This window comes from Oncorhynchus clarkii, unplaced genomic scaffold (genome assembly GCF_045791955.1).
Source record: "Oncorhynchus clarkii lewisi isolate Uvic-CL-2024 unplaced genomic scaffold, UVic_Ocla_1.0 unplaced_contig_2377_pilon_pilon, whole genome shotgun sequence".
NCBI lineage: Eukaryota > Metazoa > Chordata > Actinopteri > Salmoniformes > Salmonidae > Oncorhynchus > Oncorhynchus clarkii.
The window spans coordinates 240001-266306 of NW_027261147.1; the positions used below are offsets into that span (position 1 = coordinate 240001).

The following is a 26306-nucleotide window of genomic DNA, read 5'->3' on the forward strand; positions in this document are numbered from 1 at the left end:
CAGTCTTGCCACAGATCACCTGAAACAGGTACTGAAAAATCTGAAACTTTCAAAGTTAGTGTCTTTAAACCAATTTTATGTGAAATTTTACAAAGAAAAACCTTAGAGAAAGGAGAGATGTATAACCTATTGCTTATAAACGATTTCCAAATGTATCTCTGCTGAAAAGATAAGTGTAGGATCCGTGAGGCTCCCGCCCGCGTGTTGGCGAGGTAAAGTTTTAAACTCCAAAGTTTTTAAAATGTATTGTTAACCCCCCACAATGCTTTGTCGGATGTTTTAATAATTCTAAAGTGATAAAAATGTCAGTTGAGTCCATGTTCAATGTGTTATATTGTCTAGATCCTGCTGCCCTCAGGACAAATCAGATGGCCTCAATTACAATGAATGTTAAAGATTAGCATCAGCTGATGAGACAGCATAAAATGGAGACCGTTTCAAATCATTTAAATGCTCTTAGTGTACCAGTCATGAACGTTGCTCTTCCAGTGTAGCGGATTTAAATTGTCTGATGTTTGATTTTGGGGGGGGGGGGTCTATTTCTGGGATGTGTGTAGACTACATGTGATGGTTCACCTGATAGAGTCTAGGATGTGTGTAGTCTACATGTGATGGTTCACCTGATAGAGTCTAGGATGTGTGTAGACTACATGTGATGGTTCACCTGATAGAGTCTAGGATGTGTGTAGTCTACATGTGATGGTTGTTCATACAAGAGACCACTGGAAACTTCTTTGATCAGAGTTTGTTTAATAAGGATTGCAACCTGGAGTTTACACTTACAGCAATTTGCAAGCAACACTCAGTTCACAAGATGGTGTTTTCCCTTTATATCCCTACTGAGGACCACCCCTCCCAGGCTGATGTCCCTTTATATCCCTACTGAGGACCACCCCTCCCAGGCTGATGTCCCTTTATATCCCTACTGAGGACCACCCCTCCCAGGCTGATGTCCCTTTATATCCCTACTGAGGACCACCCCTCCCAGGCTGATGTCCCTTTATATCCCTACTGAGGACCACCCCTCCCAGGCTGATGTCCCTTTATATCCCTACTGAGGACCACCCCTCCCAGGCTGATTTCCCTTTATATCCCTACTGAGGACCACCCCTCCCAGGCTGATGTCCCTTTATATCCCTACTGAGGACCACCCCTCCCAGGCTGATTTCCCTTTATATCCCTACTGAGGAAAACCCCTCCCAGGCTGATTTCCCTTTATATCCCCTACTGAGGATCACCCCTCCCAGGCTGATGTCCCTTTATATCCCTACTGAGGACCACCCCTCCCAGGCATGTCCCTTTATAATGTGTCAGAGGAAACACCTGGCAACCTTGGCTAGCGCGCACTGCGCCCGGCCCGCCACAGGAGTCGCTGGTGCGCGATGAGACAAGGAGATCCCTACAGATCAATCCCTCCCTAACCCGGACGACGCTAGGCCAATTGTGTGTCGCCCCACGGACCTCCCGGTCGCGGCCGGTTACGACAGAGCCTGGGCGCGAACCCAGAGTCTCTGGTGGCACAGCTGGCGCTGCAGTACAGCGCCCTTTAACCACTGCGCCACCCGGGAGGCCCTGTAGTATAACCTCATAATTAATAGTTGCTAATACAAAGAAGTCTCGGCTAGGTGGAGTTCAGCTCATTGTTATTTGCAGTTAGTTTCTCAATCCTTCTTCCTCCTATTGTAGAAGTAAGACTGGAACATATTATCAACAGGAACTGAAAATGTAGTTTCAACACACAGACATCTGACTTTTGTACCGTTGACCTCTTCATGCACTTACAAACTCTCTACCATTGATTCTCGGTCTCAAGATAAAGCAAAACATCAATCATTGTACTTTTCTAATTACAGGTGTTCCTATAATGTACAGATATCATAACATTCCATTCATGGTCCACCTGATAGAGTCTAGGATGTGTGTAATCAAATCAAACTATTTGTCACATATGCTGAATACAACAAGTGTTGACCTTACCGTGAAATGCTTACTGACCTTAACCAACAGTGCAGTTCAAGAAAAGTTAAGAGAATATTTAACAAATAAACTAAAGCAAATAATAATAAAAAGTAACATTGTACTAGTACAGAGTCAATGAGTCAAAAGTACCAGTACAGAGTCAATGTGGAGGCTATATACAGGTGGTACCAGTACAGAGTCAATGTGGAGGCTATATACAGGGGGCTACCAGTACAGAGTCAATGTGGAGGCTATATACAGGTGGTACTGGTACAGAGTCAATGTGGAGGCTATATACAGGGGGTACCAGTACAGAGTCAATGTGGAGGCTATATACAGGTGGTACCAGTACAGAGTCAATGTGGAGGCTATATACAGGGGGTACCAACCAGTACAGAGTCAATGTGGAGGCTATATACAGGTGGTACCAGTACAGAGTCAATGTGGAGGCTATATACAGGGGGTACCAACCAGTACAGAGTCAATGTGGAGGCTATATACAGGAGGTACCGGTACAGAGTCAATGTGGAGGCTATATACAGGGGGCTACCAGTACAGAGTCAATGTGGAGGCTATATACAGGTGGTACTGGTACAGAGTCAATGTGGAGGTTATATACAGGGGGTACCAGTACAGAGTCAATGTGGAGGCTATATACAGGTGGTACCAGTACAGAGTCAATGTGGAGGCTATATACAGGGGGTACCAACCAGTACAGAGTCAATGTGGAGGCTATATACAGGAGGTACCGGTACAGAGTCAATGTGGAGGCTATATACAGGTGGTACCAGTACAGAGTCAATGTGGAGGCTATATACAGGTGGTACCAGTACAGAGTCAATGTGGAGGCTATATACAGGTGGTACCAATACAGAGTCAATGTGGAGGCTATATACAGGTGGTACCAATACAGAGTCAATGTGGAGGCTATATACAGGTGGTACCAATACAGAGTCAATGTGGAGGCTATATACAGGGGGTACCAGTACAGAGTCAATGTGGAGGCTATATACAGGGTATTACGGTACAGAGTCAATGTGGAGGCTATATACAGGGGGTACCAGTACAGAGTCAATGTGGAGGCTATATACAGGGTATTACGGTACAGAGTCAATGTGGAGGCTATATACAGGTGGTACCAGTACAGAGTCAATGTGGAGGCTATATACAGGTGGTACCAGTACAGAGTCAATGTGGAGGCTATATACAGGGGGTACCGGTACAGAGTCAATGTGGAGGCTATATACAGGTGGTAACGGTACAGAGTCAATGTGGAGGCTAAAAACAGGGGGTACCGGTACAGAGTCAATGTGGAGGCTATATACAGGGGGTACCGGTACAGAGTCAATGTGGAGGCTATATACAGGAGGTACCGGTACAGAGTCAATGTGGAGGCTATATACAGGGGGTACCAGTACAGAGTCAATGTGGAGGCTATATACAGGGGGCTACCAGTACAGAGTCAATGTGGAGGCTATATACAGGTGGTACTGGTACAGAGTCAATGTGGAGGCTATATACAGGGGGTACCAGTACAGAGTCAATGTGGAGGCTATATACAGGTGGTACCAGTACAGAGTCAATGTGGAGGCTATATACAGGGGGTACCAACCAGTACAGAGTCAATGTGGAGGCTATATACAGGAGGTACCGGTACAGAGTCAATGTGGAGGCTATATACAGGTGGTACCAGTACAGAGTCAATGTGGAGGCTATATACAGGTGGTACCAGTACAGAGTCAATGTGGAGGCTATATACAGGTGGTACCAATACAGAGTCAATGTGGAGGCTATATACAGGTGGTACCAATACAGAGTCAATGTGGAGGCTATATACAGGTGGTACCAATACAGAGTCAATGTGGAGGCTATATACAGGGGGTACCAGTACAGAGTCAATGTGGAGGCTATATACAGGGTATTACGGTACAGAGTCAATGTGGAGGCTATATACAGGGTATTACGGTACAGAGTCAATGTGGAGGCTATATACAGGTGGTACCAGTACAGAGTCAATGTGGAGGCTATATACAGGTGGTACCAGTACAGAGTCAATGTGGAGGCTATATACAGGGGGTACCGGTACAGAGTCAATGTGGAGGCTATATACAGGTGGTACCGGTACAGAGTCAATGTGGAGGCTAAAAACAGGGGGTACCGGTACAGAGTCAATGTGGAGGCTATATACAGGAGGTACCGGTACAGAGTCAATGTGGAGGCTATATACAGGGGGTACCAGTACAGAGTCAATGTGGAGGCTATATACAGGGGGTACCAGTACAGAGTCAATGTGGAGGCTATATACAGGTGGTACCAGTACAGAGTCAATGTGGAGGCTATATACAGGAGGTACCAGTACAGAGTCAATGTGGAGGCTATATACAGGAGGTACCAGTACAGAGTCAATGTGGAGGCTATATACAGGGGGTACCGGTACAGAGTCAGTGTGGAGGCTATATACAGGGGGTACCAGTACAGAGTCAATGTGGAGGCTATATACAGGGGGTACCAGTACAGAGTCAATGTGGAGGCTATATACAGGTGGTACCGGTACAGAGTCAATGTGGAGGCTATATACAGGGGGTACCAGTACAGAGTCAATGTGGAGGCTATATACAGGTTGTACCAGTACAGAGTCAATGTGGAGGCTATATACAGGGGGTACCAGTACAGAGTCAATGTGGAGGCTATATACAGGGTATTACGGTACAGAGTCATTGTGGAGGCTATATACAGGGTATTACGGTACAGAGTCAATGTGGAGGCTATATACAGGGGGTACCAGTACAGAGTCAATGTGGAGGCTATATACAGGGGGTACCGGTACAGAGTCAATGTGGAGGGGTACAGGTTAGTGGAGGTAATTTGTACATGTAGGTGGGGGTGAAGTGACTATGTGTAGATAATACACAGCGAGTAGCAGCAGTGTACAAAAACACATGGAGTGGAGGGTGGGGGGGGGGTCAATGTAAATAGTTTGGTGGCCATGTGATTACTTGTTCAGCAGACTTATGGCTCGGGGGTAGAAGCTGTTAAGGAGCCTCTTGGTCCTTAGACTTGTAGTCTACATGTGACGGTTCACCTGACCATTTGTGATTCGCTCTTTCAGCAATATTTGATTCACAACTTCCTCAGTGGGGTGTGATAACATCACGTGTCGTGAGTCTCCTTAACCCCGGCTGAGTAGAGATGGAAGTGAGTCGGAGTAAGTTCTGAGCTATTCTTGATTTCCTTACTTCGTTAAACTAAACATTGATAAATCGTAAAATATCCTGTTGTAGTGCCTGTTGACACTCACCTGTGCTTTCCTGTTTATTCAAATAACTGTAGTAGCCAGGTTGATTACATCATTAAAATACACATTCAGAAATATATTTATAGATTTCTTAATTCCTTTCTTTTACTTTTAGATTTGTGTGTATTGTTGTGAATTGTTAGATACTAGTGCACTGTTGGAGTTAGGAACACCTGCAATAACATCTGCTAACCATGTGTATGTGGCCAATAACATCTGCTAACCATGTGTATGTGACCAATAACATCTGCTAACCATGTGTATGTGACCAATAACATCTGCTAACCATGTGTATGTGACCAATAACATCTGCTAACCATGTGTATGTGACCATTAACATCTGCTAACCATGTGTATGTGACCAATAACATCTGCTAACCATGTGTATGTGACCAATAACATCTGCTAACCATGTGTATGTGACCAATAACATCTGCTAACCATGTGTATGTGACCAATAACATCTGCTAACCATGTGTATGTGACCAATAACATCTGCTAACCATGTGTATGTGACCATTAACATCTGCTAACCATGTGTATGTGACCAATAACATCTGCTAACCATGTGTATGTGACCAATAACATCTGCTAACCATGTGTATGTGACCAATAACATCTGATAAATATGTGTATGGACCAATAACATCTGTTAAATATGTGTATGTGACCAATAACATCTGTTAAAAATGTGTATGTGACCAATAACATCTGATAAATATGTGTATGTGACCAATAACATCTGATAAATATGTGTATGTGACCAATAACATCTGATAAATATGTGTATGTGACCATTACCATGTGATTGAATTTGATTTTAAACATAATAATGAATAATTTATGAATAATTAAGTAACATTATAAACTGTATGGTTCGAGCCCTGAATGCTGATTGGCTGAAAGCCGTGATATATCAGACTGTATACCACGGGTAGGACAAAACATTTTTACTGCTCTAATTACATTGGTAACCAGTTTATAATAGCAATAAGGCACCTCGGGGGTTTGTGGTATATGGCCAATATACCACGGCTAACTCTGCATTGCGTTGTGCATAAGAACAGCCATTAGCTGTGGTATATTGGCCATATACCACACCCTCTTGGGCCTGATTGCTTAAATAACCCATGAAACATAAAACTGCTGTATAGATTCTGGTCTTAACGAGTAATGATCACATGATAATGGGTAGTTGTTTGGAATTGACAGTGATTAGTAGATACTCTCTCTATGTACCAGTGATTAGTAGATAGTGTGTCTATGTACCAGTGATTAGTAGATACTGTCTCTATGTACCAGTGAGTAGTAGATACTCTCTCTATGTACCAGTGATTAGTAGATCGTGTCTCTATGATCCAGTTATTAGTAGATTGTGTCTCTATGATCCAGTTATTAGTAGATAGTGTGTCTATGTACCAGTGATTAGTAGATAGTGTATCTATGTACCCGTGATTAGTAGATACTGTCTCTATGTACCAGTGATTAGTAGATACTGTCTCTATGTACCAGTGATTAGTAGATACTGTCTCTATGTACCAGTGATTAGGAGATAGTGTCTCTATGTACCAGTGATTAGTAGATAGTGTGTCTATGTACCAGTGCCTTGCTCAGGCCAGACTCCAATGTGGATAATGTTACATAACAGAACAAAGTCCAATGACTACATTTCCCACCTCATCAGCCAGTCTCACTAGGGAGGAGCCAGATGAGTATCAGCAAAGGACCATGGGAGATAGAGTCCAAAGCCAAATCGAGGCATGCTACAGAAATGAACTGGTCAGAGCTGCACAGAGCACTGCTGTTTTCCAGAATCCTACAGTGGGTGAGTGACCCAACATAAAACAACATACTGCGTTCTATATAGTCCACTGTATATCTGCTAGATAGGGTTTAGCGCTTTTAAGTTACAATACTGTATGTAGCTTTTTGGATGACCCGACCAAATTCACATAGAAATGTCAGTTATAGATATTTCATTCTCATTGGAAGCAAGTCTAAGAAGCGGTATGTTCTATGCGTGCTATTTCTATGCTTACCGTTCCTGAATGTTGTTTTTTGCGTCTTTCACTTTGGGTTTTGTAGCTTCAAACAGCTGGAAATACAATGAATGATGGCTAAACGTTTTAAATGGTGCAGTGATTCTCTACACAGCGACTGTTTGTTTTGTCGCATAAACTGAAATTAGGAAAACTATTAGAATTTTAGCATCCAGTAAATGGCAAAGGTTTTCTGGTTTGGTTAGTATTTAGTCAGGTAATCTGATCCTAGGACAGCCATTAGGACCTGTACTGTAGTTCCACCTTACTCTTTGAAATGCTCTGTGAATATTTCTACACCTTGATTGCACTTATCCAATGCTGTCAATGCCTTTATAAGACTGAAACACAAAACTGACCTCAGTGTCTAGGGGCGTCTTCATCTTTCACCAACCTATCCAATCCTGTCATGCCCTACATACAGGCCCAAAACACAAAACTGACCTCAGACCAGTGTCTAGGGGCGTCTTCATCTTTCTCCAACCTATCCAATCCTGTCAGGCCCTACTTACAGGCCCAAAACACAAAACTGACCTCAGATCAGTGTCTGAGGGCGTCTTCATCTTTCACCAACCTATCCAATCCTGTCAGGCCCTACATACAGGCCCAAAACACAAAACTGACCTCAGACCAGTGTCTAGGGGCGTCTTCATCTTTCTCCAACCTATCCAATCCTGTCAGGCCCTACTTACAGGCCCAAAACACAAAACTGACCTCAGATCAGTGTCTGGGGGCTACTTCATCTTTCTCCATAAAGAGAAATAGCTCCTTTTCATGTCTTTTGGAGAAAGCACTCTATCTAGCTGTGAATTGTGAAATCTGTTGATGAAATTATCTCTACCATATAATTATATTTTTTTACTTATTAACAATAGTTGATAGTAATAATACAATAAAATACAATACATTATTTATACGGTTATTTTTCATACACTTCCCTCAAAGAATGTAGATGTATTGCAGCTTGGTGACCGCTCTCCCTTGTGAGTAAAGATGTGAATGTCAAGACTGACTGATCTACAAATCACCTTGCATCATAAATATCTGCTCAATATCATTTGTAGATCAGTCAATCAGTCACAATTTACCCATGTGACATCACGGTTTAGATTCTCTGGAACACGGCCGATGTCTATGGTTTATAACTGGCGAACGAAACCGAAACTTAAAGATGCAAAAGCTACACTTAAGAATGGGAAGCATAGAAATAGCATACATAGAACATATCTTCTGCTTCTTAGACTTGCATTCAATAAGAATGGAAGATCTATAACTTACATTTCTATGTGAATTTGGTCACACCCCCCAAAAAATTACACATTGCATTCCATTGTTTCAATAGGAAGGAAACGTTAGTCTGACCTCAGATCAGTGTCTAGGGGCTTCGTTATCTTTCTCCAACCTATACAATCCTGCCAGGACCCCTTTATAGGACTAAAACACCAAGGCTGACCTCAGATCAGGGGCTACTTCATCTTTCTCCATTAATAGAAATATCTCCTTATCAGTGTTTTAGTGAAAGCTCTCCACCTAGCAGTGATGTGTGAAATACGTTGAATAAATAATCTGTGCCATTTACTTAATTATACTTATTCACAATAGTTAAAATGCAGTAAAATACAGAACAATATAGTATTTAGGAGGTTCTTTTTCATACACTTCCCTCAAAGAACATAGATCTATTCCACCTTGGTGACTGTTTTCCCCCTGTGAGTAAAGAGGGGTGTGTCTTTCTCTTGGCAGTGCGGACCAATGAGGTGGAGGAGAGGGAGCGCTACAGATCCCAATGGAGGAAGGAGGACAGGCAGAGAATCGTCGGTGACAGATTGGAGCTCTTCGTCGCCATAGGGACGGGGTTGTTGATGGAAGTTCTGACAGGTGGTTTTGGAGGTGTTGTCATGGGAGGGTTGACAGGGGCGGTGATATGGTTTACAACAGGACTGGTTAGGAACTGGTGGAGCCCCTGATTCACTGGGAGACACCATGTGTCGGCTATGGATCTACTTTTATAAAGACATTTGGAGGATAAAACCATTTTAATGTGTGTAGATGGAAGGACTTTGGTGATCATGTATCTTGATGCAATTATAAAACTATAATTATGAATCATTTGGAAGTGAATAAAAGCCCAATAAAGAGATAAGAAACAGAGAATATACTGATTATTTTTAAAGAGAGATGAAACCCTCATATTCATCACCAGTGTTAACCTACAGTACTTCTGTTAAGTCAGTCCTGATATGGGTCTGAACCTGTTACTCATGAAGGGATTAAAATAGAGATTCTTCCAGAAATATCGTTCCCTGATTTCATCTGACCAAGTATTCAGATATTGTGTGACAGTAGTTATGGGCAGGCCAATGAAAGACCATCCTACCCTGTAAAATCCTTACAAATAACAGCAACAAGAACCAATGACTAGATCACCATATATACATTATCAAATCATTGTTTATGTAAAAAAACATAGAACCCCGATCCAGTGACTCACAACCCAACACATTCTGGCTAAAATCACGTCCCGTTTCCAGAAAGCATCTCAGAATAGGAGTACTGATCTAGGATCTGTCCATATATTCATTATGATCGAAAAGTCCGATCTGTCATGGAATCAGTAAACCCTGCACTCATGTTAACACAAATATTTAGCCTAAGATTTGGTCATTTAAATTATATTTATGATTGCTCTTCTGCTGTTCTTACACTTAATTCATTTAGCAGACGCTCTTATCCAGAGTGAACCACAGGAGCAATTAGGTTAAGTGTCTTGCCCAAGAGCATTTTGACAGATGTTTCAGCGAGTAGGCTCAGGGATTCAAACCAGCGACCTCTGGGTTATTGGTCCAACATTCTAGTCTACCTGCTAGTCTACCTGCTAGTCTGCCTGCTAGTCTACCTGCTAGTCTACCTGCTAGTCTGCCTGCTAGTCTACCTGCTAGTCTACCTGCTAGTCTGCCTGCTAGTCTACCTGCTAGTCTACCTGCTAGTCTACCCGCTAGTCTACCCGCTAGTCTACCCGCTAGTCTACCCGCTAGTCTACCCGCTAGTCTACCTGCTAGTCTACCCGCTAGTCTACCCGCTAGTCTACCCGCTAGTCTGCCTGCTAGTCTACCTGCTAGACTACCTGCTAGTCTACCTGCTAGTCTACCTGCTAGTCTACCTGATAATCTACCTGCTAGTCTACCTGCTAGTCTACCTGCTAGTCTGCCTGCTAGTCTACCTGCTAGTCTGCCTGCTAGTCTACCTGCTAGTCGACCTGCTAGTCTACCTGCTAGTCGACCTGCTAGTCTACCTGCTAGTCTGCCTGCTAGTCTACCTGCTAGTCTGCCTGCTAGTCTACCTGCTAGTCTGCCTGCTAGTCTACCTGCTAGTCGACCTGCTAGTCTACCTGCTAGTCTACCTGCTAGTCTACCTGCTAGTCTGCCTGCTAGTCTACCCGCTAGTCTACCTGCTAGTCTACCTGCTAGTCGACCTGCTAGTCTACCTGCTAGTCTGCCTGCTAGTCTACCTGCTAGTCTACCTGCTAGTCTGCCTGCTAGTCTACCTGCTAGTCTACCTGCTAGTCTACCTGTCTACCTGCTAGTCTACCTGCTAGTCTACCTGCTAGTCTGCCTGCTAGTCTACCTGCTAGTCTGCCTGCTAGTCTACCTGTCTACCTGCTAGTCGACCTGCTAGTCTGCCTGCTAGTCTACCTGTCTACCTGCTAGTCGACCTGCTAGTCTACCTGCTAGTCTACCTGTCTACCTACTAGTCGACCTGCTAGTCTGCCTGCTAGTCTACCTGTCTACCTGCTAGTCGACCTGCTAGTCTACCTGCTAGTCTACCTGCCGTGAAAGAGGCCTCCACTAAAGTCTTAGAACTGACTGTATAAAATGCCATTTCATTTTACAGGCCTGGCAGATGATGTTGAAAATACATTTCAAATAGTCTGTTTTCAGTAGCGATGAAGCTTGTTCAGTTATAAGAGTTGAATGGTGCCCCCTGCTGTATGTTGATGGGATTACATGAACTTTGAACCCAGTCCCCAACCTTCCTTCTATTCTACTGTTTTACTTTCAAACGTTGTATCCACCAGTGTTATTTCATAATGATTTCCACCATATTGTTGATTTATCTGAACACACTCTGATGACTACAATCATCTTCAAGGCCAAATGTATTTTAATATAGTTTTTGTCCTCAACCCTACTGTGTTTATATTAATGTATAGTCATGTCATTTACTATCTACATGATGTTTAACGCAAATAAAACCTTGATGGAAATCATTATGAGTTATTTACTCATGCTATTAAAGGCATTCACAAGGTGTAATCATTATGAGTTATTTACTCATGATATTAAAGGCATTCACAAGGTGTAATCTTTATGAGTTATTTACTCATGATATTAAAGGCATTCACAAGGTGTAATCATTATGAGTTATTTACTCATGATATTAAAGGCATTCACAAGGTGTAATCTTTATGAGTTATTTACTCATGATATTAAAGGCATTCACAAGGTGTAATCATTATGAGTTATTTACTCATGATATTAAAGGCATTCACAAGGTGTAATCTTTATGAGTTATTTACTCATGATATTAAAGGCATTCACAAGGTGTAATCATTATGAGTTATTTACTCATGATATTAAAGGCATTCACAAGGTGTAATCATTATGAGTTATTTACTCATGATATTAAAGGCATTCACAAGGTGTAATCATTATGAGTTATTTACTCATGCTATTAAAGGCATTCACAAGGTGTAATCATTATGTGTTATTTACTCATGATATTAAAGGCATTCACAAGGTGTAATCTTTATGAGTTATTTACTCATGATATTAAAGGCATTCACAAGGTGTAATCATTATGTGTTATTTACTCATGATATTAAAGGCATTCACAAGGTGTAATCATTATGTGTTATTTACTCATGATATTAAAGGCATTCACAAGGTGTAATCTTGGATTCAAATGCCAAAAAAAGTAGTTACTCTGCCACATGTTTGGTGAACAGCTGAGGAATGGGCCTGTAGAAATCTGTCCATCACAAACTCATAAACAGAGCTATGGGTACATGTTTGGTGAACAGCTGAGGAATGGCCTGTAGAAATCTATTAATCACAAACTCATAAACAGAGCTATGGGTACATGTTTGGTGAACAGCTGAGGAATGGCCTGTAGAAATCTATTAATCACAAACTCATAAACAGAGCTATGGGTACATGTTTGGTGAACAGCTGAGGAATGGGCCTGTAGAAATCTATTAATCACAAACTCATAAACAGAGCTATGGGCACAAGGACTGACCATGATTTAAAAAGTACAGTTTTAACTATGTTTTGCTCATTTTAAACAAACACGCTATAGTGTTTGTTAACAATGATTATTTTAACTAAACTCATGGGGGAGAATTCTAAGATCATTTGTTAATTTAACTAAAATCACCTGTTCAAAATGACACAACTTAACATCACAGTTTTACCATTTCAAAATGACACAACTTAAAATCACAGTATTACCATTTCAAAATGACACAACTTAACATCACAGTATTACCATTTCAAAATGACACAACTTAACATCACAGTATTACCATTTCAAAATGACACAACTTAACATCACAGTATTACCATTTCAAAATGACACAACTTAACATCACAGTATTACCATTTCAAAATGACACAACTTAACATCACAGTATTACCATTTCAAAATGACACAACTTAACATCACAGTATTACCATTTCAAAATGACACAACTTAACATCACAGTATTACCATTTCAAAATGTAATTCACACATTACATCTGAAATGACTGTCTATTCATTTCATTACAATGATCTAACTATCAATTGATACAACTGATCAGAGGGATATTTAACTGTTGCATTACTCTTAATGCATCGTTTTATGGAAACTGACCAACGATATTCCATGTTTAGATCATGAAAGTTTCAGGATAACGAGATCCATTGACACCAATTACTGTGGAACATGAACCAACTGGACTACATTATCTATGGCTGTAATATTTCATCATCACTCTTTATCAGACACTGTTTCCATGGTCCCATGAACCAACTGGACTACATTATCTATGGGATGTAATATTACATCATCATTCTTTATCAGACACTGTTTCCATGGTCCCATGAACCAACTGGACTACATTATCTATGGATGTAATATTACATCATCATTCTTTATCAGACACTGTTTCTATGGTCCCATGTACCACTGTTTCAGACCATGTTTTCAGATTTGACATGACTGTACACTCACCGGCCACTTTATTAGGTACACCTATCTAGTACTGGGTAGGACCCCCTTTTGCCTCCACAGCAGCCTGAATTATTCACGGTGTTGTACGTTAAGAGATGCCCTTCTGCACACCACTGTTTTAAACAGCTGTTATTTGAGCATTTGTGGCCTTTCTGTCAGGTTGAATGAGTCTGGACCTTCTCCTCTGACGTCTCTCATTAACAAGGTGTTTTTCCCACAGAACTGCCGCTCACTGAATGTGTTTTGTTTATCGCACCATTCTCTGTAAACTCTAGAGACTGTAGGGCGTAAAAATCCCAAGAGGGCAGCTGTTTCTGAGATGCTGGAATCACCATGTGTGTCATCAACAATCATACCACGGTCAAAGTTGCTTAGATTACTCATCTTGCCCGTTCTAATGTTTGGTCGAACAACATCTAAAGCTCTCTACTCTATATACTCTATATATTGAGTTGCAGGCAGCCACATGATTCGCTGTTCGAATGTAACCTTCCTTGATGAGCTAAATCAAGTCTGTAGAGCTGATGGCGTGACCTACGTCATTGTGTGGGTTAATGTCAGGTTCCACCATGCTCAAATGGAGCAAGCATGGTTTCAGGCCCAACCACAATTCACCACCCTGTGCTTACCCCCATACTCTCCTTTCCTAACACCCGATTGAGGAATATTTCTCCAAATGGAGGTGGAAGGTATATGATAGGCGCCTCACAAACAAGCCACCCTTCTCCAGTCCTGGATTCACCATGCAATGACATCACGGCAGGCCAGTGTCAGGCCAGGATTCACCCTGCAATGACATCACGGCAGGCCAGTGTCAGGCCAGGATTCACCCTGCAATGACATCACGGCAGACCAGTGTCAGGCCTGGATTCACCCTGCAATGACATCACGGCAGGCCAGTGTCAGGCCGGGATTCACCCTGCAATGACATCACGGCAGGCCAGTGTCAGGCCGGGATTCACCCTGCAATGACATCACGGCAGACCAGTGTCAGGCCTGGATTCACCCTGCAATGACATCACGGCAGGCCAGTGTCAGGCCGGGATTCACCCTGCAATGACATCACGGCAGGCCAGTGTCAGGCCGGGATTCACCCTGCAATGACATCACGGCAGGCCAGTGTCAGGCCTGGATTCACCACGCAATGACATCACGGCAGACCAGTGTCAGGCCTGGATTCACCATACAATGACATCACGGCAGACCAGTGTCAGGCCTGGATTCATCATGCAATGACATCACAGCAGACCAGTGTCAGGCCTGGATTCATCATGCAATGACATCACGGCAGACCAGTGTCAGGCCTGGATTCGCCCTGCAATGACATCACGGCAGACCAGTGTCAGGCCTGGATTCACCATGCAATGACATCACGGCAGACCAGTGTCAGGCCTGGATTCGCCCTGCAATGACATCACGGCAGACCAGTGTCAGGCCTGGATTCACCATGCAATGACATCACGGCAGACCAGTGTCAGGCCTGGATTCGCCATGCCCGAAGATTCTTCCCAAGATATGTGGCTAATGAAAACATCCATTGTGATGTGAATGAGAACCTGTGGCCAAATCCACAAAACAGGGTTGAGGGAAATATTGAAGTACAGTAATCAATCCTTTGTTCTGGTTTTTACAGTAAGACAGGTGAGGAACACTGCAGTGATGTTTTACAGTAAGCCAGGTGAGGAACACTGCAGTGATGTTTTACAGTAAGCCAGGTGAGGAACACTGCAGTGATGTTTTACAGTAAGCCAGGTGAGGAACACTGCAGTGATGTTTTACAGTAAGACAGGTGAGGAACACTGCAGTGATGTTTTACAGTAAGCCAGGTGAGGAACACTACAGTCATGTTTTACAGTAAGCCAGGTGAGGAACACTGCAGTGATGTTTTACAGTAAGCCAGGTGAGGAACACTACAGTCATGTTTTACAGTAAGCCAGGTGAGGAACACTGCAGTGATGTTTTACAGTAAGCCAGGTGAGGAACACTGCTGTGATGTTTTACAGTAAGCCAGGTGAGGAACACTGCAGTGATGTTTTACAGTAAGCCAGGTGAGGAACACTGCTGTGATGTTTTACAGTAAGCCAGGTGAGGAACACTGCTGTGATGTTTTACAGTAAGCCAGGTGATGAACACTGCAGTGATGTTTTACAGTAAGCCCGGTGAGGAACACTCCAGTGTAGTTTTACAGTAAGCCAGGTGAGGAACACTGCAGTGATGTTTTACAGTAAGCCAGGTGAGGAACACTGCAGTGATGTTTTACAGTAAGCCAGGTGAGGAACACTGCAGTGATGTTTTACAGTAAACCAGGTGAGGAACACTCCAGTGATGTTTTACAGTAAGCCAGGTGAGGAACACTGCAGTGATGTTTTACAGTAAGCCAGGTGAGGAACACTGCAGTGATGTTTTACAGTCAGCCAGGTGAGGAACACTGCAGTGATGTTTTACAGTAAACCAGGTGAGGAACACTGCTGTGGTGTTTTACAGTAAGCCAGGTGAGGAACACTGCAGTGATGTTTTACAGTAAGCCAGGTGAGGAACACTGCAGTGATGTTTTACAGTAAGCCAGGTGAGGAACACTGCAGTGATGTTTTACAGTAAGACAGGTGAGGAACACTGCAGTGATGTTTTACAGTCAGCCAGGTGAGGAACACTGCTGTGATGTTTTACAGTAAGCCAGGTGAGGAACACTGCTGTGATGTTTTACAGTAAGCCAGGTGAGGAACACTGCAGTGATGTTTTACAGTAAGCCAGGTGAGGAACACTGCAGTGATGTTTTACAGTAAGCCAGGTGAGGAACACTACAGTGATGTTTTACAGTAAGCCAGGTGAGGAACACTGCAGTGATGTTTTACAGTAAGCCAGGTGAGGAACACTGCAGTGATGTTTTACAGTAAGCCAGGTGAGGAACACTGCAGTGATGTTTTACAGTAAGCCAGGTGAGGAACACTGCAGTGATGTTTTACAGTAAGCCAGGTGAGGAATACTACAGTGACGTTTTACAGTAAGCCAGGTGAGGAACACTGCTGTGATGTTTTACAGTAAACCAGGTGAGGAACACAGCAGTGATGTTTTACAGTAAGCCAGGCGAGGAACACTACAGTGATGTTTTACAGTAAACCAGGTGAGGAACACTGCAGTGATGTTTTACAGTAAGCCAGGTGAGGAACACTACAGTCATGTTTTACAGTAAGCCAGGTGAGGAACACTGCAGTGATGTTTTACAGTAAGCCAGGTGAGGAACACTGCAGTGATGTTTTACAGTAAGCCAGGTGAGGAACACTGCTGTGATGTTTTACAGTAAACCAGGTGAGGAACACTGCAGTGATGTTTTACAGTAAGCCAGGTGAGGAACACTACAGTGATGTTTTACAGTAAACCAGGTGAGGAACACTGCAGTGATGTTTTACAGTAAGCCAGGTGAGGTACACTGCAGTGATGTTTTACAGTTAACCAGGTGAGGTACACTGCAGTGATGTTTTACAGTAAGCCAGGTGAGGAACACTGCAGTGATGTTTTACAGTAAGCCAGGTGAGGAACACTGCTGTGATGTTTTACAGTAAACCAGGTGAGGAACACTGCAGTGATGTTTTACAGTAAGCCAGGTGAGGAACACTACAGTGATGTTTTACAGTAAACCAGGTGAGGAACACTGCAGTGATGTTTTACAGTAAGCCAGGTGAGTTACACTGCAGTGATGTTTTACAGTAAGCCAGGTGAGGAACACTGCAGTGATGTTTTACAGTAAGCCAGGTGAGGAACACTGCAGTTGATGTTTTACTGTAGTTCCTGTCTTTTTTTGAAGCTAATTATTTTTGCTTTGATTCAAAGAAACCTGTTGTGATTTTATTGTATTTCATCAATACATTTCAGATTTTGTTCAATGATTCCACTGTGTCTGTAGTATTCTCTCTACTAGTCCTTTTACAGTGATGTATTTACATGTAGTAGCATAATGAAACGCGTGTCACATATTTTGTAGTACAATATTTAATGATTGTGTGAACAACTTCACCGTGAACCTATCGGTATCTTGTGTGTGGCTGATCTAAATGAATGTTCCTATGGTATTTCATGATACATTAGTTATTTGAACCAATGATTCTACAAGAGCAAGGTTTCTTTAAAGATATGAATGAACAATGCAAGGTTTCTTTAAAGATATGAATGAACAATGCAAGGTTTCTTTAAAGATATGAATGAACAGTGCAAGGTTTCTTTAAAGATATGAATGAACAGTGCAAGGTTTCTTTAAAGATATGAATGAACAATGCAAGGTTTTGAACATTGGACAGCCTGGGTTAGAAGTAATGATCGTTTTGAGTTTTGTGTCTAGAGTTTTGAAACATGACCACAAGGTTTTGAAATTAGTGCCAAAGTGATAGTTAAAAACTGTAACCTTTGGGCAGTTACAAAACGTTTTAATGATATAACTTTCCCTGTTTCCTACTATCTCTATCATACACTACTGTTCCTACGTCATCATGGGTCGAAGAAATGAATGTGTCACTTGTATTGATAGCTGTCTTTCATTGATTGATTGTGTGTATGTGTGTGTGTGTGTGTGTGTGTGTGTCAGTTTGTTTGTATGCAAGTGTGGGTTTTTGTGTGTGTGTGTGTATGGGTGGGTGCATGTACATGTATGTGTGTGTGGGTGGGTGTATGTATCATTGTGTGTGTGTGTGTGTGTGTGTGTGTGTGTGTGTGTGTGTGTGTGTGTGTGTGTGTGTGTGTGTGTGTGTGTGTGTGTGTGTGGATGTGTGTGTGTGTGGATGTATGTATGTATGGGGGGTGTGGATGTATGTATGGGGTGTGTGGGTGTGTGTATTTATGGGGTGTGTGTGTGTGTGTGTGTACAGTATGTTTGTGTGTGTGTGCGTGGTCAGAGTGAGCTGTTCTCTCATTGTGTGTCTGGAAGTAGCATTCAAGCTAGCCAACGTTAGCCAATTAGCTTGGGTGCTTGACTGCTGTTGTTAGGTCAGAATGCTCAAATCAACACTACTCCTCGGCCAGATCGTCTGAATGCTCCGAGGGCGTAACACTCTGAAATTAAGAAGGGACAATCTGACAGCACTCTGAGTTTACGAACGCCCAGAAAACACTCTGGCACTCCAGATTAAATTTACGAACACAACCGTAGTTTAAACCAGTCTTTAGTCTTGAAATCTTTGGTTGTTTAGTACATGGCCTCACATGTGAATCCTTAAAGAGATGGGTGGGGTTAAAGTTTAATAGGGTATGAATGATGCTGATTGGGTGTAGACAAAGAGGAGCTTTCCAGTTTGTGCACCAAAACATTCCAGGGCCATTTTCTCAAAAGTGATTTTACAAGTTTATCAACTTTCAAAGCAGGTTTACTTTCCCATTGTCCCTAAAATGCAGTTTATGATATAGCATTTTCTAGCTCTGAGTCTCTACCTTTATCCAATGTAAAAAATATTTTTATTTGTTTTTTTAAATAAGACCGAATCGAGCCGGTCGGTCAAATGTCTCTAATATTTTGGTTTTATGTACTAATCCCAGACTGCCCCTTTAACCCCAGATTAACACTAAAGTCACCACAAAGCACAGATGATTCATCAAGACCATCACTGCTGTATGCTGACTTCACCCAATTAGACACTGGCATGGCAGGAATGTATGTAACCCTGTACTCCGCTCTTCTTCAGGTACAGGTCACTATAGTTACAGGAAAAACCCTTAATCTGCATAACTCCTCCTCTTCTTTTCTAGTCTGTGATTTCCCAGAATCGCTGTTGTGCTGTCATAGAGAGAGAGATGTGAGATGCTAAGCTCACAGAGAGATGCTGACCACAAGACAAGATGTCGGCAACATGCAGCAAAGGTAAGAGTTTGGTGTTAGTTTGTACTTCACTTAAATGTTGCCTGTGAATAAACAAAAACCCTATATCAAGGTTATGCTTTACAATTGACCTGTTTATACCTGTCACATTGACCTGTTCATACCTGTCACATTGACCTGTTTATACCTGTCACATTGACCTGTTCATATCTGTCACATTGACCTGTTCATACCTGTCACATTGACCTGTTCATACCTGTCACATTGACCTGTTTATACCTGTCACATTGACCTGTTCATACCTGTCACATTGACCTGTTCATACCTGTCACATTGACCTGTTTATACCTGTCACATTGACCTGTCACATTGACCTGTTTATACCTGTCACATTGACCTGTCACATTGACCTGTTTATACCTGTCACATTGACCTGTCACATTGACCTGTTTATACCTGTCACATTGCCTTAGAGTATTGTAGTGTTATATTATAGTATTGCATTGTGAACGTCTACTGATCAATCAGGAGGTTTGATTACATAACTTGGTTTATGTCCTTTGACAAACTGGTCCCACAACAGATTCCACCAACATGAGGATAGTTCTGCTGGGTATGCCTGGAGCAGGGAAGAGTGCGACAGGAAACACCATCCTGGGGAGAGAGGTGTTTAGAGAGAAGACTGGATCAGGGAAGAGTGTGTTGTGGAAAAGAGTGTTGGAGGGGAGGAGCATCACTGTGATTGACACTCCTGGTATTTACAGCACAACACTGACTGAAGAACAACTGAATGAGGAAATTAAAAGGTGCATCTCTCTCTCTTCTCCGGGCCCCCATGTGTTCCTTCTGGTTATCAGGCTGGAGACATTCACACAGGAAGACAGGAATGCTTTGTCATGGATCCAGAAAAACTTTGGTGAGGAGGCCTTGAGTTACACCATGGTGTTATTCACCGGAAGAGAAAAACTAACCAGGAAGCAATGGGATGACTTTGAGAGGACTGAAACAACTAAACAACCAATCAGTGTGTGTGGAGGAGGGAATTATGCCCTCAACAGTAAGCCAGAGGTCCACACCACTCAGGTCACAGAGCTGCTGATGAAGATAGAAGAGATGGTGGAGAGGAATGGAGGAGGTCACTACCTAGAGGAGAGTTACCAGGAGGCTCAGAGAAAGATCAGAGAGGAGCAGGAGAGCGAGAAGAAAATAGAGGAGAGGAAGATAGAGGAGGAGAAGAGAGAGGAGCAGAAGAGAGAGGAGCAGAAGAGAGAGGAGGAGAAGAAAATAGAGGAGAGGAAGAGAGAGGAGCAGAAGAGAGAGGAGGAGAAGAGAGAGGAACAGAAGAGAGAGGAGGAGAAGAGAGAGGAGGAGAAGAGAGAGGAGGAGAAGAGACAGAAGGAGGAGCAGAAGAGACAGGAGGAAGAGCAGAAGAGAGAGGAGGAGGAGCAGAAGAAACAGGAGGAGGAGCAGAAGAGACAGAAGGAGGAGAAGAGACAGAAGGAGGAGCAGATGAGACAGGAGAAGAAGAAGAGACAGGAGGAGGAGCAGAAGAAACAGGAGGAGGAGCAGAAGAGACAGAAGGAGGAGAAGAGACAGAAGGAGGAGCAGATGAGACAGGAGAAGAAGAAGAGACAGGAGGAGGAGCAGAAGAAACAGGAGGAGGAGCAGAAGAGACAGAAGGAGGAGAAGAGACAGAAGGAGGAGCAGATGAGACAGGAGGAAGAGCAGAAGAAACAGGAGGAGGAGCAGAAGAAACAGGAGGAGGAGCAGAAGAGACAGAAGGAGGAGAAGAGACAGAAGGAGGAGCAGATGAGACAGGAGAAGAAGAAGAGACAGGAGGAGGAGCAGAAGAAACAGGAGGAGGAGCAGAAGAGACAGAAGGAGGAGAAGAGACAGAAGGAGGAGCAGATGAGACAGGAGAAGAAGAAGAGACAGGAGGAGGAGCAGAAGAAACAGGAGGAGGAGGAGCAGAAGACACAGAAGGAGGAGAAGAGACAGAAGGAGGAGCAGATGAGACAGGAGAATAAGAAGAGACAGGAGGAGGAGCAGAAGAAACAGGAGGAGGAGCAGAAGAGACAGAAGGAGGAGAAGAGACAGAAGGAGGAGCAGATGAGACAGGCGAAGAAGAAGAGACAGGAGGAGGAGCAGAAGAAACAGGAGGAGGAGCAGAAGAGACAGGAGGAAGAGCAGAAGAGAGAGGAGGAGGAGCAGAAGAAACAGGAGGAGGAGCAGAAGAGACAGAAGGAGGAGAAGAGACAGAAGGAGGAGCAGATGAGACATGAGAAGAAGAAGAGACAGGAGGAGGAGCAGAAGAAACAGGAGGAGGAGCAGAAGAGACAGAAGGAGGAGAAGAGACAGAAGGAGGAGCAGATGAGACAGGAGAAGAAGAAGAGACAGGAGGAGGAGCAGAAGAAACAGGAGGAGGAGCAGAAGAGACAGAAGGAGGAGAAGAGACAGAAGGAGGAGCAGATGAGACAGGAGGAAGAGCAGAAGAAACAGGAGGAGGAGCAGAAGAAACAGGAGGAGGAGCAGAAGAGACAGAAGGAGGAGAAGAGACAGAAGGAGGAGCAGATGAGACAGGAGAAGAAGAAGAGACAGGAGGAGGAGCAGAAGAAACAGGAGGAGGAGCAGAAGAGACAGAAGGAGGAGAAGAGACAGAAGGAGGAGCAGATAAGACAGGAGAAGAAGAAGAGACAGGAGGAGGAGCAGAAGAAACAGGAGGAGGAGGAGCAGAAGAGACAGAAGGAGGAGAAGAGACAGAAGGAGGAGCAGATGAGACAGGAGAATAAGAAGAGACAGGAGGAGGAGCAGAAGAAACAGGAGGAGGAGCAGAAGAGACAGAAGGAGGAGAAGAGACAGAAGGAGGAGCAGATGAGACAGGCGAAGAAGAAGAGACAGGAGGAGGAGCAGAAGAAACAGGAGGAGGAGCAGAAGAGACAGAAGGAGGAGAAGAGACAGAAGGAGGAGCAGATGAGACAGGAGAAGAAGAAGAGACAGGAGGAGGAGCAGAAGAAACAGGAGGAGGAGCAGAAGAGACAGAAGGAGGAGAAGAGACAGAAGGAGGAGCAGATGAGACAGGAGGAAGAGCAGAAGAAACAGGAGGAGGAGCAGAAGAAACAGGAGGAGGAGCAGAAGAGACAGAAGGAGGAGAAGAGACAGAAGGAGGAGCAGATGAGACAGGAGAAGAAGAAGAGACAGGAGGAGGAGCAGAAGAAACAGGAGGAGGAGCAGAAGAGACAGAAGGAGGAGAAGAGACAGAAGGAGGAGCAGATGAGACAGGAGAAGAAGAAGAGACAGGAGGAGGAGCAGAAGAAACAGGAGGAGGAGGAGCAGAAGAGACAGAAGGAGGAGAAGAGACAGAAGGAGGAGCAGATGAGACAGGAGAATAAGAAGAGACAGGAGGAGGAGCAGAAGAAACAGGAGGAGGAGCAGAAGAGACAGAAGGAGGAGAAGAGACAGAAGGAGGAGCAGATGAGACAGGCGAAGAAGAAGAGACAGGAGGAGGAGCAGAAGAAACAGGAGGAGGAGCAGAAGAGACAGGAGGAAGAGCAGAAGAGAGAGGAGGAGGAGCAGAAGAAACAGGAGGAGGAGCAGAAGAGACAGAAGGAGGAGAAGAGACAGAAGGAGGAGCAGATGAGACAGGAGAAGAAGAAGAGACAGGAGGAGGAGCAGAAGAAACAGGAGGAGGAGCAGAAGAGACAGAAGGAGGAGAAGAGACAGAAGGAGGAGCAGATGAGACAGGAGAAGAAGAAGAGACAGGAGGAGGAGCAGAAGAAACAGGAGGAGGAGCAGAAGAGACAGAAGGAGGAGAAGAGACAGAAGGAGGAGCAGATGAGACAGGAGGAGGAGCAGAAGAAACAGGAGGAGGAGCAGAAGAAACAGGAGGAGGAGCAGAAGAGACAGAAGGAGGAGAAGAGACAGAAGGAGGAGCAGATGAGACAGGAGAAGAAGAAGAGACAGGAGGAGGAGCAGAAGAAACAGGAGGAGGAGGAGCAGAAGAGACAGAAGGAGGAGAAGAGACAGAAGGAGGAGCAGATGAGACAGGAGAATAAGAAGAGACAGGAGGAGGAGCAGAAGAAACAGGAGGAGGAGCAGAAGAGACAGAAGGAGGAGAAGAGACAGAAGGAGGAGCAGATGAGACAGGCGAAGAAGAAGAGACAGGAGGAGGAGCAGAAGAAACAGGAGGAGGAGCAGAAGAGACAGGAGGAAGAGCAGAAGAGAGAGGAGGAGGAGCAGAAGAAACAGGAGGAGGAGCAGAAGAGACAGAAGGAGGAGAAGAGACAGAAGGAGGAGCAGATGAGACAGGAGAAGAAGAAGAGACAGGAGGAGGAGCAGAAGAAACAGGAGGAGGAGCAGAAGAGACAGAAGGAGGAGAAGAGACAGAAGGAGGAGCAGATGAGACAGGAGAAGAAGAAGAGACAGGAGGAGGAGCAGAAGAAACAGGAGGAGGAGCAGAAGAGACAGAAGGAGGAGAAGAGACAGAAGGAGGAGCAGATGAGACAGGAGGAGGAGCAGAAGAAACAGGAGGAGGAGCAGAAGAAACAGGAGGAGGAGCAGAAGAGACAGAAGGAGGAGAAGAGACAGAAGGAGGAGCAGATGAGACAGGAGAAGAAGAAGAGACAGGAGGAGGAGCAGAAGAAACAGGAGGAGGAGCAGAAGAGACAGAAGGAGGAGAAGAGACAGAAGGAGGAGCAGATGAGACAGGAGAAGAAGAGACAGGAGGAGGAGCAGAAGAAACAGGAGGAGGAGGAGCAGAAGAGACAGAAGGAGGAGAAGAGACAGAAGGAGGAGCAGATGAGACAGGAGAATAAGAAGAGACAGGAGGAGGAGCAGAAGAAACAGGAGGAGGAGCAGAAGAGACAGAAGGAGGAGAAGAGACAGAAGGAGGAGCAGATGAGACAGGCGAAGAAGAAGAGACAGGAGGAGGAGCAGAAGAAACAGGAGGAGGAGCAGAAGAGACAGAAGGAGGAGAAGAGACAGAAGGAGGAGCAGATGAGACAGGAGGAAGAGCAGAAGAAACAGGAGGAGGAGCAGAAGAAACAGGAGGAGGAGCAGAAGAAACAGGAGGAGGAGCAGAAGAGACAGAAGGAGGAGCAGAAGAGACAGAAGGAGGAGAAGAGACAGAAGGAGGAGCAGATGAGACAGGAGAAGAAGAAGAGACAGGAGGAGGAGCAGAAGAAACAGGAGGAGGAGCAGAAGAGACAGAAGGAGGAGAAGAGACAGAAGGAGGAGCAGATGAGACAGGAGAAGAAGAAGAGACAGGAGGAGGAGCAGAAGAAACAGGAGGAGGAGGAGCAGAAGAGACAGAAGGAGGAGAAGAGACAGAAGGAGGAGCAGATGAGACAGGAGAATAAGAAGAGACAGGAGGAGGAGCAGAAGAAACAGGAGGAGGAGCAGAAGAGACAGAAGGAGGAGAAGAGACAGAAGGAGGAGCAGATGAGACAGGCGAAGAAGAAGAGACAGGAGGAGGAGCAGAAGAAACAGGAGGAGGAGCAGAAGAGACAGAAGGAGGAGAAGAGACAGAAGGAGGAGCAGATGAGACAGGAGGAAGAGCAGAAGAAACAGGAGGAGGAGCAGAAGAAACAGGAGGAGGAGCAGAAGAAACAGGAGGAGGAGCAGAAGAGACAGAAGGAGGAGCAGAAGAGACAGAAGGAGGAGGATCTATTGGTATTCGCAACTGTTACAGGTGTGTTAACATTACTAGCTGTAGCGTGTTTTTGGGCCAAACAATAGAAGATTGAATGTTGATGAAGATGTTGGCTTGAATGCTGAATGCCGATTGAATAATTCATCTCCTGACCACAGATGTTACACCTACTAATGAAATGTTTTGTTTCCATCAATAATTGCTGTATGTGGAATTATATTCAGGTATTGGTGTTAAAGGTATTGTAATATGAGGGGGAAATGTAGCATCCGGTTCAGTTAGGTTCTGTCACGACGTGGCACTTTTGGGTGTATGTCTCAGTTGTTGAATCTTGTTATGTTCATACAAATATTTACACATGTTAATTAAGTTTGCTGAAAATAAACACAGTTGACAGTGAGAGGACGTTTCTTTTTTGTTGAGTTTATAACTGTATCTCTGGAAGTGTACACTCCTCAGTTATTCGTTTTCTACCTGATTGTTCTATCAAATTAATGATTAAACATGAAACTATTTGTGAAAAGATGTAATGTGATGTTAACCTTCAAAATGAGAGAATTGTCTTCCATGTGAAGTATTAACCAGGTCAGTGGCCACGCCCACGTGATCATAGACATTACGTCGGCGTCATGGACCGCCCTTTTCTCAGAAGTGTATAAAACCCACTCCTGACGATATCTACATTTGAGCCAGAAAAGCATGGTAGATTTCTTAACCATTCAAACCTGTACCAACTAGAGTAAGAGAACGCCGGGACGTTGTCCCCATGTTGAAATGTCTACCACTCTATAGGCCAAGGAGACCAGACAGACAGTGTGTAGAGTTGGCTACATGGCTGGAAATTGTTCAACTCTAAACCTTGCTACAGAAGGACCTAGACGACACGTTTTCAGTCTGCAGCTGGAAATATGCGAAGCATCTATACTATGAGACAAAAATTGGTAAGCCTGACGTATACAACATAACTGCAATGGTTTTCTTCTGGGAAATAGGGGCGGACCAAAATGCAGCGTGGTTAGTTTTGTACATCTTTAATAAAGATGAAAGTACAACAATCTACAAAACAAGAAACGTGAAAAAACCAAAACAGTCCTATCTGGTGCCACAAACACAAAGACAGGAACAATCACCCACAAAACCCAACACAAAGCAGGCTACCTAAATATGGTTCCCAATCAGAGACAATGACTAACACCTGCCTCTGATTAAGAACCATATCAGGCCAAACATAGAAATAGACAAACCAGACACACAACATAGAATGCTCACCCAGCTCACGTCCTGACCAACAC

General features: G+C 44.0%; 1 protein-coding gene and 1 long non-coding RNA gene across 2 annotated transcripts; both read left to right on the top strand.

The window, feature by feature from the left end:
- The first annotated feature begins 5102 nt into the window (after window positions 1-5102).
- LOC139405449 (uncharacterized) lies at window positions 5103-10129 on the top strand. Its single transcript, XR_011633878.1, has 3 exons — window positions 5103-5164; window positions 6939-7079; window positions 9037-10129. It is a non-coding gene; the product is annotated as an uncharacterized lncRNA (long non-coding RNA).
- Window positions 10130-19387: 9258 nt separating this feature from the next.
- On the top strand, window positions 19388-24536 carry LOC139405439 (GTPase IMAP family member 4-like; the record flags this gene model as incomplete). The annotated part of the gene is made up of 3 exons (XM_071147768.1): window positions 19388-19409; window positions 19951-20554; window positions 24284-24536. Coding segments are annotated over exons 1-3 (879 nt in total), but the record flags the coding sequence as incomplete, so codon positions are not given.
- Between the last annotated feature and the right edge of the window lie 1770 nt (window positions 24537-26306).